The 15,374-nt window shown below is 45.1% G+C and overlaps 2 protein-coding genes across 2 annotated transcripts; one reads left to right on the top strand and one right to left on the bottom strand.

Moving 5' to 3' along the window:
• Positions 1–7,117: 7,117 nt before the first annotated feature.
• Positions 7,118–8,608, top strand: AOL_s00004g253 (uncharacterized protein; the record flags this gene model as incomplete). Its single annotated transcript, XM_011118903.1, has 1 exon — positions 7,118–8,608. The coding sequence occupies one exon, from the start codon at positions 7,118–7,120 to the stop codon at positions 8,606–8,608; it is 1,491 nt and encodes a 496-aa protein (XP_011117205.1).
• Positions 8,609–13,284: 4,676 nt separating this feature from the next.
• Positions 13,285–14,758, bottom strand: AOL_s00004g252 (uncharacterized protein; the record flags this gene model as incomplete). Its single annotated transcript, XM_011118902.1, has 4 exons — positions 13,285–13,465; positions 13,600–13,681; positions 13,833–13,944; positions 14,279–14,758. The coding sequence occupies 4 exons, from the start codon at positions 14,756–14,758 to the stop codon at positions 13,285–13,287; spliced, it is 855 nt and encodes a 284-aa protein (XP_011117204.1).
• Between the last annotated feature and the right edge of the window lie 616 nt (positions 14,759–15,374).

Below are 15,374 nucleotides of genomic sequence, written 5' to 3'. Positions count from 1 at the left end.
GATGCTTTGGTTAGTCACAATTAGGCAGATTTTAGCTTCGTTCTTTTCCGCATCATTGCATTCACTCATTGATTAATTGTGATAGTCACTGCATGAATGGTTTTTAGTTTAGCACATAAAAGTTAGTTACTAGATAGGCATCGGTCATGGCCTCATCTCAACGTCTTTTGTTCCCACCGTGCACCCCCAGCTCCACCGAGCTAATATGGCGAAATTTGAATGTCATTAAAGTGAAATCCATTGGCATAGCGTGAAGGTTAGGCTGTTTTTAGACCATGATGTTCGAGGCACGGTCCGCTGAGTACTAAGCTAGCCAAGGCGAAGCTAGCTACGGATTATGATAGCCGGATATCCACTTCGCGGACGTTCCGGGAGCTGGGACGCCCTGATATGATACGGGATATCATGATTTTGTGCTTGGCTTTTTTTCTTCTGACTTACTTACTTTCTTTCTCGTCGACTTGAAGGTTTTGTAATTTTACTTGGGTGATGTTACAGTGCATGGGGAATGCTCGTAAACATAACTAGCAGCTCTTGGTTCTCTCCCGTCCGAGAGCTAAGTTTCTTCGATTTCTATTGTTATCGATTATCGCGGTACAGCAGTAGCACATGGTTGAACATGATATTCCAATTGACTAGCTCGATATCGATATTCTTAGGGCCGGGGAAAGAAACATCATATCGTGAACATTCTGGGTACCCGTGTTTGGGAGACCCGACTGCCTAGAATAACTAGAACCCATATTACATACACAGCGTATATTGTATCTAAAAACAACAGAGTTTAGATTGCGGCCCTTCGCTTGGGGGTATCAGGTATCCTGCAGATAATCTGCATGCCTCATGGCTTTTTTTTACCCATTTGCCTCTCGCCTGAGGGGAAAGGGAACGGGTACGGGAACCAACAGTGAAGTAGGGTAGATTGACGACATCGCCTGTGACACAACAGCAACATTCTGTTCCATTTCGGTACGGTGGCGTCCACGAAACCAGCTGTGAAGACCAATTAACTAACTAAATACATACTTACATACATGTATGTTTAGTCTGGGGATGTATGTATGTTTCGTTGCGATTCGGTGCAACCCCCAGCAAGTCGGTATGTATGATCCCTTCGACTAGACTTAGCTTTCGTCGTTCTCCTGGTACACGAGAAACCTGGTATGTGTTCGGTACCTGGTGATTGAACCGAATCGAATCTTGTTTTTATTATTATTATTATTATTATTTTATTTTCATTGGACTCCTTTGTCTTTCTTTTTCGTCAGGCAGATGACATGATTGCTGCAGCTGGTGACAGGTCTGGACGAGTATTTTGTGCAGCCAGCTGGGATGATGGTTGCTCATCGCTTCGAAATTCACTTGCATAGCACACACCCCAGATTGTTTTACCATGGCTTCGACTTGAAGATCACCAATCGAAAATGAGATGCAAGAGCCCCCTCCCCCTTCGACCCCGATAATAGTATGTAAGGACTTATATCGCACGCCACATTATTACTTTATATTCAGATAATGATACGGGCTGCTCCTTACATACTCCATACACTAGTACTAAGTATGTACGTACTGCCCCTCTCCGCTAAAACTAAACGGATAACTTACATATATCATAGGATTCCTTTTCGTGCCTGAGCCAAGGAATTCCCCCCCTTGACCGTGAATGGTGTAGTTCCTTTATGATACTGAACGGAGCTTTGAGATGTGCTTATCCCTTGCATTTACTTCCCTTTTCACATCCTGCAATTCCGCAAGCGGCTCACGGTACTGGTTTGATTTGGGAGGGGAAGGGGGGGAATTTTGTTATCTCCAGTGGACACCGTCTCGGATAAGACCGTGGGTCTAGGACTTTGTTCCTTTTTTTTTTTTTTTTTATTTTATCTATTTTTTATTTATTTTTATTCTTATGAACTGGTTCGTCTTCGTTTTATTTTGAGCATCTTCGCCGATGACGTCAAATTAAAGCGAAACAAGGGTTAGGTGTTTTTTACAGGGAGGTTTATTTATTTATCGGATGAAATGTAAACGCCTTTTTCAGCAAGCAGTCACAGATATATTCATTTTCTTATCATATTCACAAGTAGATTTCTTTCTTTTCGCCTTTTCATAAAAGCCAAGTGCAAAGTAAAGTAAAGTAAAGCAAAGTAAAGTAACATTGATCCAAAATTAAAATGAAGTAGGGTGTGCATGTGCGCCAGCTGAAGAGGATCCATAAGATATCAAGAGAGTAAGAGCAAACGAAACTAAGTTATCGGGAAATGACCCGTCAGTGTGGGTGCTGGGAAGTAAGCAGAACCAACGAGCCGTCACGATCCCTTCTTTGGCGCGAAATCGCCCGGGGGGGTTCATTGGGGACGACTTTCGATGACGTTACTAGCTAGATACGGCTTTTTGGGTGTAGCGTTAGTGGCCTCATCAGAAACATTTTGCCGTCCCGTCTTTTGATTCTTTTTTTCTTTTCTTCTTGTCGATGTACATGTAATTGATGATAGGTTTTTGTCTCTGCTTTGACAAATTATTGTGTCTATATTTCGCATTATCCTCGTTCGTCTGCCATGGTCCCCCAGAGTGAAAAAGAAACGACACGGCTGAGCAGAAGGAAGAAAAGGAAGTGAGGGGAAAACCGGAACGTCGGGATGTTCCCAGAAAAAAAGGGATGAATCATGATCATGAGAGACGGTATTATGTACTTGGATACTTCCAATGTCCTGTACTTACTTACTTTCGCTGAATCAAGTGGATCAAGCCTCTCATTCCTGGAGTATCGACATCCAATGAATCTCTTCCCGAGAACCTGTTTGGTTATAATGTCCCAGACAACACGAGAGATTGTCCAGAGCGGTCTGTGGGATTCTTCTTGGAAGCTGATAAGGTTCCGGTAGCTAGCCGTCTGTAGTATATCGTCTTTTTTTATATTATATTGGGAAATCAAAACGTTAAACCCCGGATTTGAGTGTCTGTTCGCCTTTGGTTTTTACATCTTGATACCATGGGCAAGAAGAACATGAATAACAAGGAGTATTCCATAACAATCCTTGTTGGAAAACACACAATCGCATCGTGCACTGTAGAATGTTGCAATTGGCCACGGGGGGACAGAACTTAACAATGATATTGTATCATGCAGAGTAATTGTAATTGATTGTACCGAAGAACCAAAGGTGGGGATCGATGCTCTGCTGCCTTAACCAGAATTGGCCCTGTGACCCGGACCCCCCAAATTTCCAAAACGCTTTAGAGCACTGAAGACGCTGCCACAAGGGTCTAATTTCCAGAGTGTCGGGTCCGAACATGGTTGTTGAAATCATCACTCTTCCTTCTTCTGTGAGGTTTTTTATTTTTTTATTTTTTTATTTTGAGGGGAAATGGCGTTTTTCTTTTCTTTCTTTATCCTTTTTTTCACTCATTCGCAAATATCGAAATGCTTCAAGGGCATCGGGTCGATGAGATGTGGAGATGGTGGGACCAAGATTGGCTCATGCTCCAGTTCCAAGCGGACATACCCAGCGAATGGGGCTCAAGACCGGGAAAAGCATGAACCACAAACTTCAAATGTTTTAGCCATCCTTTTTGCGAGGAATGTCATGTCATGTCCTGTCACAGTTAACTTTTTTTATTTTATTTTATTTTATTTTATTTTTTTTAATTCTCTTGTTGTAAACGTGATTGTTCAGCTTGACGAGCAGGTGATCTACTTATCTACTTACTTACTTAACTACCAAGTAACGTACGGCCCAGACCGATTCTAATTCGCATCTGTCAGTAAGAATGAGGAGAAAAGAAAAGAAAAAAGGAGCTGCGCACAACGATTTGGAAGAATTCGACCAGAGAGCGGGATGAAAGCGAATGCTCATCGGAGGGCCGACAGCAGTTCCAGGGATCTGGGTTAGGCGGGCAGCCAGTAAGTTACCGGGACTCGCGTATTCCCTGTCCGTTTGTGCCACACCGTCCAAAAAAGAGAGCAGGAAAAACGTCAGCGAGCCAAATTTCAGGTAGATGGGTTCCCAAGGACCAGATCATGAGAGACCCAAAATTACCCCCCACGGAATTAATTATTCAAACTCGAAGTTAGTTCCGTTTTTTTCTATTTTTTATTTTTTTTATTTTCAGTTTTTTTATTTTATTTTTCTTGGGGGATCTGTTTTATCCAAGGGGAAAAAATAGCAGCAAGCAATAACAGAACTGGAACTATGATATTTGCTAATTAAAGTCGAACCGAAATCTCGTCAAACAATTCTACTTCAGGTCTTAACATGTTCTTTTCTTTCTTTCGTGTGCTACATCCCCATGCAAAAAATGCAGACTGCAGACCGCAAGACCGCCTGCGGGCTAACTCGATGTCCACTTTTTTACTTTCCACAACGCTCTGAAGCGTGATGTGACTGGCTATGTGTCAGATTGTGAGGCGTTCGCAAGGATGTCACTTGGGAACTGCACGATCTTTTCTTGGGCTTCACAACTATTGCTATTGTAAGACGCCTTCGGAATGTCACTTAAATTTGGGGTTGCATTAGTATACTTATGCTATTGGCCCTTCTGGCTAGCTAACTTTCCCATCACGATTTATCGTATTTCGCCGGAATCTTTTTTTTTTTGTTTCGTCGTGGATCATCACCTGCCAAATTACTCTGTCTGTCTGTCTGTATAACTAGTAGTGCGGCAATATTTTTTCATAGAAAGACCGGGGCATGAGATTATATGTCTATCACTTTTAATCTTCTCTTTCGTCTTGGAGACTATCATGATACATCATACCCATCCTGATCGATTCCTAAGACGGGAATATCTTCTTCCCCCCTAGGGCCCTAGAGAAAAAGATGACATCTTTCGACGGACGTATTTCCAAATGTTAAAACTCTTAAAACAAGAAGCGGCGCGAGTCCTCGAATGAATCTCTTTTTTTCCAACCATGCGGAATAGATTCTTCACGACGATGGCTGGATGGTTATTACTTCCCTATTTCGATACCGCAAAGCGAGAACTAGACGTAAATAGTTAGGAAGGAGAGCCTGTCTCCACATTTCCACATTTGATATAAGGATCGATTGAGTTCAAGGGAATCCACCTTATAGATCAAGTAATGACAAGCATGAGTATAGCAGAATCAAAAAAAACATGTACTATTGTAATGATCCTGTGGATTTCACTATCGTTCCTCCCTAGTCGGCGGGCCTTCACTTCCAACAGATAACTACATACCGTATAGTACTAGTCCTTGACGGCATGAAGTTGGGACATCCCACGTTTCCCAAGTTGCGAAACCGCTTGTTTCTCAACCCGCTTCCGCGTCGGCTACTTGACTTAGCTTCCCAGGTATACTGGTAGTGTACCTATGCCATGGTAACTCCTTTCGTCTACGATTTATTATCACCTTCGATACCTGGCGAGGGACGGTAAAATGGGAGCATCGGTTGGGAAACCTTGATCTGCTGTACAAGTTGTGCATTTACTGACCAAGTATACTGGTATACTGGTATACTATTATTCTGAGCTGCCAAAGACAGAATCACTGAAACGTTTAACATTCACTCCAACAATCTTAAAAAGTTGGATACCGAAGAGTTTTCTTCCCCAAAGAAGAAGAACAGAGAGAGAGAGGTTACTTAGTTTCTTTCGGGGACAACGGCAAGAGGAGCATCCTTGGGGGGGAAGGCCGGCCTCTCACGAGTTCTGGCTGGCTAATGAAGGAAAATTAATATTTCTTCTTCCCATCATCATGCTTCTTTCTTTCTTTCTTCTGACTCCGGATTCATTATTATTTTTTCGAATATTTCCAGACTAGGTCAGTTCGAAGACCCCAGTGCACCAGATATTTCAAGGATGCCTTGAAGCCAGTGTTGTTTACATACATGTAATGCATGCACTGACCTGACCTGGCCCGACCGAGTCCATAGGATGCTCCGGGACAGCCCCGACGCAATGTCGACAAGGATACTTAAGCGTTTGTCAAGGGTCAAAGCCTACTCGATACCGGGAACGGCGAAGGACCCACACCAGGTTCCTGCCGGTAGCTAAATGAATGCGGGAAGGTCCCCGTACATTGGTGACTTGACTGGCAGAAAAACGAAGCATGAAGTTGGCCAGGTTTCTTGGAAAAAGAAAAAGGTACCATATGGGCCACAATTTGTACCCGACTGTTATTGCACACACTCTCTTGCATCGTCAAAGTATCGCGCTAGCAACCCTTCCCCAGTCACTCACACCTCAAGGGAAAAGTCTACCCCATGCTCTCGCCCATTGGTGTTTTGCGAGCCAAATCGGCCACACCCAGCTCGAGATGCTGTGCGTGCAGACTCGAGGCCTAGAGGAGGGTGCTCGCGCTGGCTCAGTGTGCTCCCGCAACATTACTACTTTATAGCCTGTGGTGTCCCACACTCGAGACCATCAGGTTGTTTCTAAGAGCACACTTTCTTATCTTCTTTTACATTACATTACATACATACTTACTTGCTTGCTTACATACGGTACATACTACATGCGTATATACTTATACACATACATACGTTCATAGAGCAGACCCGATATATTATATTGCTACAGATTTGCTACGGATTCGAGTATCTATCTGTGTTCGAATTCGCCGAAAGAAAGAGGATCTATCTGAATATTCAGAGATAACCTAGCTTTGAAATTCGTTTTCCTAGTTTATTACATCTCAGGATTTACTCGATCGAACTCATCATCATAATCGGCGCAGCTTGCAGCCCTCCCCGAGTTTCTACTCCATTTGGACAATCGTTGCAATTCGAAATTACAGATTCATCTTGTATAGCGAAAAGCCTTCCACCTATTTGGACCTGCCTTTCTGCCGCCTGATTTTCTCCAGTCGGCCTCTATTGCATTGGAATCCCTTCGCCTATTTCCTGCCAAAACCGTGGACTACCTTCAAGCGACAACACTAAACCCCAAGCCCACTCGTTCTATACAAAACTGTTCAGAAGGGTTCCTCTCAAAAGTCGCGGGTTTGGCTTCTGTAATTCGCCCTCAGTATCCTTTGTCCCCTCCTCCTCGCAGCAGATCGCCATCTCTGCTTGGTAATCGTGAGGAGGACGACGGCCGTCAATGCGTCCGCTGGCCTAGGCAATATCTTGCCGCGCAGCTAAGGGACCCTTCATCTATGTCGCATGCATACCCTCCTCACTCGCCTGCGTCTAGCAGCAGTGATAGCAGTGATAGCGAGAGGCACCATGATGAACCTTCTAGACACATTGGGCAGGTGTCCGCCAGAGGTGATTTCGTTCAGAAGTCGCAACCTTATGGCGGTATGCCACCTTCTCAAAGCTCTGAGATGTCAGCTGCGTCCTCTGCTGCCCCTAGTCCTGATCAACGTGCCTCGAGACCCTTAGATGTGAGCAATATGCTCAACCCAACCCCCAATAGGGGTGACGGTCAAGGCGCTCGACGACGGAATGCGGACGAGGCAGAGCTTGACACACCTCAGAGAATATCATCTACACCTCATCAACCTCCTTTCACAAGATCACATCCTCCGTCGCCAACTGATAGGTACGATCTTTCTATGATGAAGGAAGGTGCACATCACGGCGGATCCTTTTCAAGGAGCATTAAACAACCAGTTCCACCATCAGCCAAGCAGAGAGATGGTCCGCTCCCAATGATCGAGCCACACCAGTCCTCTGTCTCGTCGGCTGGAACTCCTCCCAGACATCCTGCTACCTTGGCATCACCAGCAACTGGACAAATGCACCCAGCAGGCGGGTTTCCTTTCCCACCGATCAATGGACAGCATACTCAGGGCCAACCTCCACATTCGCAACCCTCCATGGCAACTTCTCCAAGCTCTTCACCATTTTCCAGGACTCAACCTCCACATTCATTGCCCCCCAGCTACTCACAGACCAGTCCTGTCTACCCAATGAACCCCCCTTTCCATGAAGGGCATTCATCGTCGCCTATGGGTCGGACTAATAGCCAGCCATCCACATATGGGCTTCATCTTGCAGGGTTAGAAGGCCTTGCTATTCCTGTAGATACTACTGCTGCTTCGAAGTTAGCTGACGAGAAGAGGAGAAGAAATGCTGGCGCCTCCGCTAGGTTTAGGCAACGGCGTAAGGAAAGGGAAAGAGAGATGGGCTCCAGAATAGTTGAGCTTGAGACTCGACTAAAGGTCGTTGAAGAAGAGAGAGATCACTATCGGAATCTCGCAATGAGATACGCCGGGACACCGCTCCCTAACACAATATCATCATCTCTTGGGAACCCTCAGCAACAAATTTCACGACACAATAATCACGGGCTCCAGCTCTCGCCCAGGACTATGGCAAGAGCCAACCAGCCACACTTAATGAACGAAGGTCCCTATACATCTCCTGCTTATGCTCATGTCAGGGAGGAAGCTCTTGCAAGCCCCGGTATCCCACTCAGTCGTACTCTCTCGACAGAGGGCCGACGAGTCGGCAGAGCCTACTCTGCAGGCCAGGTTTACCCCAATGGTATGCCTGTAGGAGCCCATGATGGTCCAGACCGACCGTTGATGGAAACATACAACGTGAAGTCTCGCAATGGCTCACTACACCATCCTCGTCCTCAATCAATCCCTGAACACATCAACGGTCGGGATATCAAGACCGAATGGGGTTCTCGATAGTTTGTTTACTTCGCACAAGTATGCATATGTTTGGCACCACGAATACAACGATTTACCGACAACTGTTCATCCAAATTTTCACGCTCTAGCCTTCGAAGCCTCGGATTCGTGCTTTCTAAAAAAAGTATACTAATAGACAAAAAGTTCAGCCACGCCGGCAAAACGAAAAGAAAAAGTCTTCGAGCTCACAATATTCATGGGTGTCATTTCGTCCCTCGCGGGACCGTTTCTCTGTCTTCTTGTTCCGGTTTTTTTTTCCAATATCTTACGGCGTTTGGTCAGGTGTTATGTTTTTTCCGACATAAGCAATATCAAGGTCTAAACAACAGTTCAAAAAAGTTTTCCTATAAATCAGTATCCATCCTTTTACAGACAACAGCGCTGGTTCGCCATGGATCAAATTATGCACCTTCGCTTGGTCGCGTTTCATTTGTTCTGTCGACGTTATCAGAGCTGACATGTTCTGAAGCAGCTTTTATTCAACGGGACGAGTATTTTCTGTGTTGGCGTTACATCTAGATGTCTTTTTTCCTTTACATTACGTTTTCGGCGATGGGCGGTCCTCTCTGTATTTTCATATTTTAACCTTGATATCGTTTACCTGATCACAGGAAACAAGACCTTCAGACTTCTTCACTATGTATTTCTTACCATTTTTACTCAACTGTTACCTCTTCTCCTTACCAAATATTTCTATCTTATCTCTCTCTCATACCAATCTTCTTTTCTATTGCCGTACACCCTTTCCAACGTGTTGGCGCATGCATACCAACATTAGCCTCTTCCTTATTAAATTTTATACTTCGGCCAGACTGCGAACCCTGTCACTTTGTGGCAGAAACCGTGTTGTATTTTTAACAAATCCAAGCTTGATTCTACTTCATCCCGGTGTAGATGGTTGTCCCAAACCATCCATCCACAAAGAAATATTACTTAAACTTTCGTTTCATTCTAACCAGGCGTGGTTTATGTTTTTTTGGGGGGAGATATTTTGCACATTCCACAATGGCTGAAGTGAAACTTGCAGATATAGTGCGCTGGCTAGACAAGCATCATGGATTGATAACTCTGCAAGGCACCATGTAGACGATAGGGGCTGACCCCATGGATTACACCATTAGCTCTCTTTAACGAGACTATTATCGATATGATACTGTATCGTCGATAAATCTGACCAAATTAGCTCTCTCTCTCTCTCTGTTTTTTTTTTCCCCCTTCTGACTAAATCTTAGACAAGTTCCGACGGCTAGTTGAGCTATCTTATCAAGGTAATGTTTCACCATCTACGGGACAAATATATACACTCAAGGTACAATTAATCGCTTCGACGTATGTACGTAGACGAAATGCTGCAAGTATTTGTTTTTTTTTGTTTTTTCTTGGACAATGTACTCAAAGGAAAAATGAAGCCATAGGCAAAATATGCATAAAAAGCTGACGCACATGTCGGAAGACTTGTACACTATGTTATAAAGTAGACTAAATGAAATCGGCGAATTGGGAGGATCCCTATTGTTCCAACCGCTTTTATCAAACGTTGAAAAGAGAGTGGAGGGAGGGAGGGAGGGAGGGAGGGGGGCCAAAGTATTCCAGACCATCGTCAGGGTATACATACATCCTCCTTCCAAGTTGGAGATGTAGATGATACCTCCCATGCCTGTATACCTAGGGTGTCAACAGCCTATCAATGTTACAACATACCTGGTTACTGGTGACCTCTGAAGCAATACATAGCAAGGTATGTATGTATTCAGGAAATAGATCTCCATGGTCAGTGGTTTCCCTTCCGGTGTTTCTAGTCCATGGGAGAGGGACTTGAGGTCATGACCTTCCGTAGATGGAACTTTAGGAGAGAAACGTTCGCCTCTACCCAGACCGATGCTCTGTCTCCTTTCTTTCCTTTTTTCTTTCTTTTTTTTTCTTTTCTCTTTCTATATCTGTGTCTTTCTCTTCCCGCGTCTCTTTCTGTTCTTGGAGGATATCCTTCTTGTCGGGTCCCGGGTTTCCTTCCAGCGTTGTGAGTTTTTTTTCTTTCTTTCTTAATAGGTGGGCCCACTAAAGATGTCTAGGTCACCCATAGGCGTGGGATACTATTTTGTTTTTTTTTCATTCCCACCTCGGGGGGGGCTCCCAAAAATTTTAAAAATCGAAGGGGGAAACGTGGCTGGGATGCAAAGATTTTTTTTTTTTTCGAGTTAGAGTATCAAAAGAAGATAAGTCTCATATGCCGGTATGGCGTAGACTTTCTGTATATGTGTGTGCAAGGTCGACGCGCGCAGTGCATTACCGTGACAGTTGCGCTTTGTTTAAAATTCTTCAGCTCTAAGATGGTGATGGATGATGATGATGGTGATGATGATGCTTACTGCAAGATCGTTCACTCCGTGGAACAGCGTATCACTTACTTTTTTCCCGCTTTTCACGGAAAAAGGGCCAAGAATGACCTTTTGGGAAAAAGAGGAATTCGGTTCTTTTTTTTTTAAGCTCGACGCCTGATCACAGTTTAACGAGCAGGGCGTGGGTCCCCGATTGAATTGAATTGAATACACGGCTAGTGCCATACGATACAGGGCTCTCTCTCTCTCTCTGTTTATCCATACTACTACGAATCGCACGGCGTCACCGTCGCTGGAAAGGTTCAAGCTTTTCTCAATATGGTCCGGCACACATGAGCTGAAGAATTAGAACTAGAGAAAAGTTATCAACGAAGACTTTACGGCTAACTGAAACCTTTTTAATCCACTCTGAGTATGAGATCAGCAGTACTATAAAGCGGGGTAGCGAAAAAAAAAAAAAAAAGAGACATAGATTGTGAAGCGAAGGAATGTTAAATTTTTATTTTTATTTTTATTTTTATTTTTTTATTTTTTGTTTTTTAAAGTGATAGGAAAATTTTTAACTTCATTGAACCTTTGACCTTCTTAATTCTATCACCGCCTCCTTCGCACGGTAACTTCTTCGCTTCCTACTGGACGGGATGTGGTAGCGAAAGCCGATGTTTCGCGGGTCTTGCATGTGGTTAAAAAGGACATTGCCTTTTCATTCTGGGGGGGTGTGTGTGTGTGGTGGTCTCCTTCGTTTGGCCGGCCGGGCCTTGGGAGAGTTTTTTTTTTTTTCCGTGTGTGGTATTTATTTAGGGAAGGAAAGAGGGCTGTTTGCTGACGACACGCTTTACCCAGAAGGACTCCCTTGGAGAACCCGACAGTTAGGTAAATTACATAAAGGATCCCAGCGAAGTGTTCAAACTTCCGTCTCCTCTTTTAACAATCAATCATCAGCGACGAAGCTAATGGGAGGAAGAAGAGGAAGAGGAGGAGGAGGGGTGGGAGATGTCTTGGGATTTGGAACCGTCTTTTTCTCCTCCCCGCTCTAACAGTAAAGGTTTACTTTTTTAAAAGAAACCACCTTCTTTGCAGCGGAAAGGGAAGGGTAAACGGTGGATGCATTGCGCAGGCAGACAGACAGGCAGGAAAAGCGGCCGCGTCCGTTGGCCGGCCGCTTTTTTGGATCGCTCCGAATGTTAATTGTGCGGTTAACGAAACTGTAGTCCCGTCTTCTTCTTTCGAAAATAGAACATAGTATGCACACGGCACAAAGTGTCAACGTAGCGGATTGCCCGTGGTTCTGCGGAAGGGAAAGAAAACTTGATCGATCACCGATTCATGAGAAGCTATTAACAGGTCGTCCATACGTCGTAACTCGACGCAACACAAAACCGTGTTGCATTTCGCCCCTTGGACCGTGGAGCCTCCCCAAAACGAAACGAACAAACGAGCAGATGGCGCTGTGAGGCAGACAGCTCTGCACACCAGTGCCCTACGTAAACGGTCTGCCGTTTTTTTTTAAAAAAAAACTTCTAGCAGTGTTTAGAGAGAAAAAACGCCCGAAGCTAGGGTCATTGGCCCAACGTGGAAGCCATTTTTTTCGCCTCGTATTTAGGATTTGACACCAACAGGTTCTCTTTTTTTTTGGGTTCTTTTGGCGTACGAGTGTGGATCCCCTTGAACGGCCAGTGTGGACATTTTCCTCATGGAAAGGTGCGTGATATCTCCCAAAGAAACCGATACACACAGCTGCTATGTAATTAGGTGTGTGCATAATTGCGTGTTGCTTGGGGCATTGTGGGTAATCATGATATGCCGGCCCACGGTCCCGGGGCAGGGAAACATTAAGCTTGGACTAATAGGGAAACGGGTTGGTTCCGCGAGACTGGGTTGGTAACATATGAGCCAAATTCCCAGAAATCCTTCTCCACTATTAATTGATACCCAAATATCCATCATCCCACCTGGCAAGGAAAAAAAAAAAAAATCTAACCGCAGGAGGTTTCCACCCCCAGTAAGTCCCCTAGACGAGGGTACGGAAATGATGTTGCCGGTTTTGAGTTCGCAGATTGAAATAAATGCCGCTTCACCTGAGAAGAAAAAAATAAAAATGTGTCCCAGCGACGACTAGTTATGGGACACTAATCGATAGTCGATCCAGAAAGCGGGGTCATTAAATGACGACTAATCCCTTTCCTATAACCCAGGAAAGTTTTGCAAGCTTTGCTATATTCTATTGTAGTGCGACTTTTATTACTTTTTTCTTTCTTTTCTTCAATTTAATGAGATTGGAATTTAATGCAGTTTCTTTCTTCGACCAGCCGGGATACGCTTCCCCGGTCCCAACCGGGTTTAATCCGTATCCTTTCCTTCGGGTTTATTTTCCAAGTCAAGGATAAATTGGAACTCTGCAGGACTGACAGGACTGACAGACAGCCTGGTCTGCCGAAAGAGTGCCATCTCCTTGAGGACACCACCGGAATGCGTCCTCAGTTCCGCCAGTGTAATTTGGCGTCCGAGCTTCCGGATAGGACTAAAGTTTTTATCATGCATGACATCAATCAGGCAATTCCATTCACACAAAAGATAACCACACCCGGGGAGAGCTTATGTCGAGCGATATTCGGGATGGTGGGAGGCCCTTTTAAAAGGCTATTATCGACATACCTGCAGTGGACAAGGTACCATCGAGGCTTTGAGGTGGTTGCCTTTGGGTCGTAATACTTGGCTTGGGGGTCGAATTGGGTTTCTATGCAATAGGTTACATAGGACCGACCGGCGATCCATGTCGAGGTGTTAGCATGCTTCAATAGCAGGCAATTTTAAGTCGATATAACCCATGGGCTAACGTAAACGAGAAGAAACGTGCAAGAATAAACCAAGGGACGGGAGTTCCTTACCGTCAATTGAGGCATCGCGGGTAATTTCCATCACCCCAACAATGCCGGGCTCCTTACAATTTGAGTGGTAGAAGAAAGCTCTATCTCCCACTTTCATTGACCGTAAATGATTCTGCAAGATAATTGTTAATCAGATTGGCCCACTACTATCTTAATCCTTTGTCATAAAATGACGGCTAAAAGGCTACAATCTCGCTAAGATACCACATGGCATGTGGACAATCGCCTGACGGCCCATTTACCAGTGCCGATGCACTGGCAAATTGCGAGATGGCGTTTTTGGCTTTAGTGCTAAAGCTAGAGCTAAAATCGATGGAAACCGCAGTAGTTCTTTTTTTAAACAAATAAAATAAAAAGTGGAGATAGTTTGATAGACATCTTAACGCAAAGGAGGATGGATGCTGGTTGATTGGGTTTTAGAGAAATGCAAGACAGGCAAGACAGACCTTTGCAACGTGGTTTCTGACACCATCCCAGCCGGCCGGTCCGTCGTGCTTGCAGAGGTCCTCGTAGCTGAAAACATCTGGCTCCGATTTCATGAGCCAGAACCCACGGGTTTCTTGAGCTTGATGCGTGTCTTCCTGCTTAACTGCCTTTTTGAAAGCCGATGTGGCGCTGGAACTTGGACCAGCATCGTCTAGTTCATCTTCCAATTTCACCGGCTTTGGTTTAGCTTTCGACCTAGGGGCCTTCTTGTTGGTGACTTTCGAATATTCCTCTTCTTCCACTTCTTCCTTCTTTACCGGAATTGCATTGGTCTCGCCAGGCACAGATGTGTTGGTCAGCTTGGTCCGTTGGCTTCGACGCGTTGGTGGTGTCGTCGTTGTCGTCTGAGAATCATGTGCTGGATCTTCGGTTTGTGTCCTCGCGCGCTTTCGGCGACCTCCAGATGCGGATGCAGATGGGGCAGAGGACGGAGGAGCCATGACTGTCGTGCAGGTGAGTCCGGCCCGGAAGCCAATGGGACGTTTCTGATGGGGCCGATGAATGTATGAAATCCGGAAAGAAGCGAGACGAGGAAGAAGCAGCATTTAGACTGCACCGCAGACTCAGCTATCATTAACTACTCCATACTTACTTACTCACACGGTAGGTAGTTAACATTAACAGGACCAACAAACGGTACTCAAAAAGCGAAGGGGAAGCGAAAGGAGCTGCTCGGGATTGGTGCATGGGAAGGAGCTAGCTCAAGACGCCAGGATCGCAGGATTCCAGAGCTAGCAATAATCCAGTAAGGCCTCATCACCGGAAGTGCTCCCGATGGCTGACCTCATAACATTTGGCACGTTTCATTCAGTCACAATGATGCCATACAACATCGATCGGGTCTGAAGCTTCTGGAGTCCTGATTGGCCTATCCAGTCCTTCGGCTTCGATGAGTGGAGCGGGCACGCACAGCTCTCAATCACATCTCGTCCATCAAAATCAAAAGAGAGTTCGAAGAGAGATGAGTGTTTCAAACCTGATAACGCGGTTGGTGTTGAGCTGAGGTCCTCGCCCTTGTTACTTTGGGTATCCCGGGTACCCGGCTCTGGGCTCTGG

Source organism: Orbilia oligospora, assembly GCF_000225545.1.
Source record: "Orbilia oligospora ATCC 24927 unplaced genomic scaffold scaffold00004, whole genome shotgun sequence".
In the NCBI taxonomy this organism is placed as follows: Eukaryota; Fungi; Ascomycota; class Orbiliomycetes; order Orbiliales; family Orbiliaceae; genus Orbilia; species Orbilia oligospora.
Note: the sequence above shows the minus strand (reverse complement) of the source record. Positions and strands in the feature narration are given on the sequence as shown.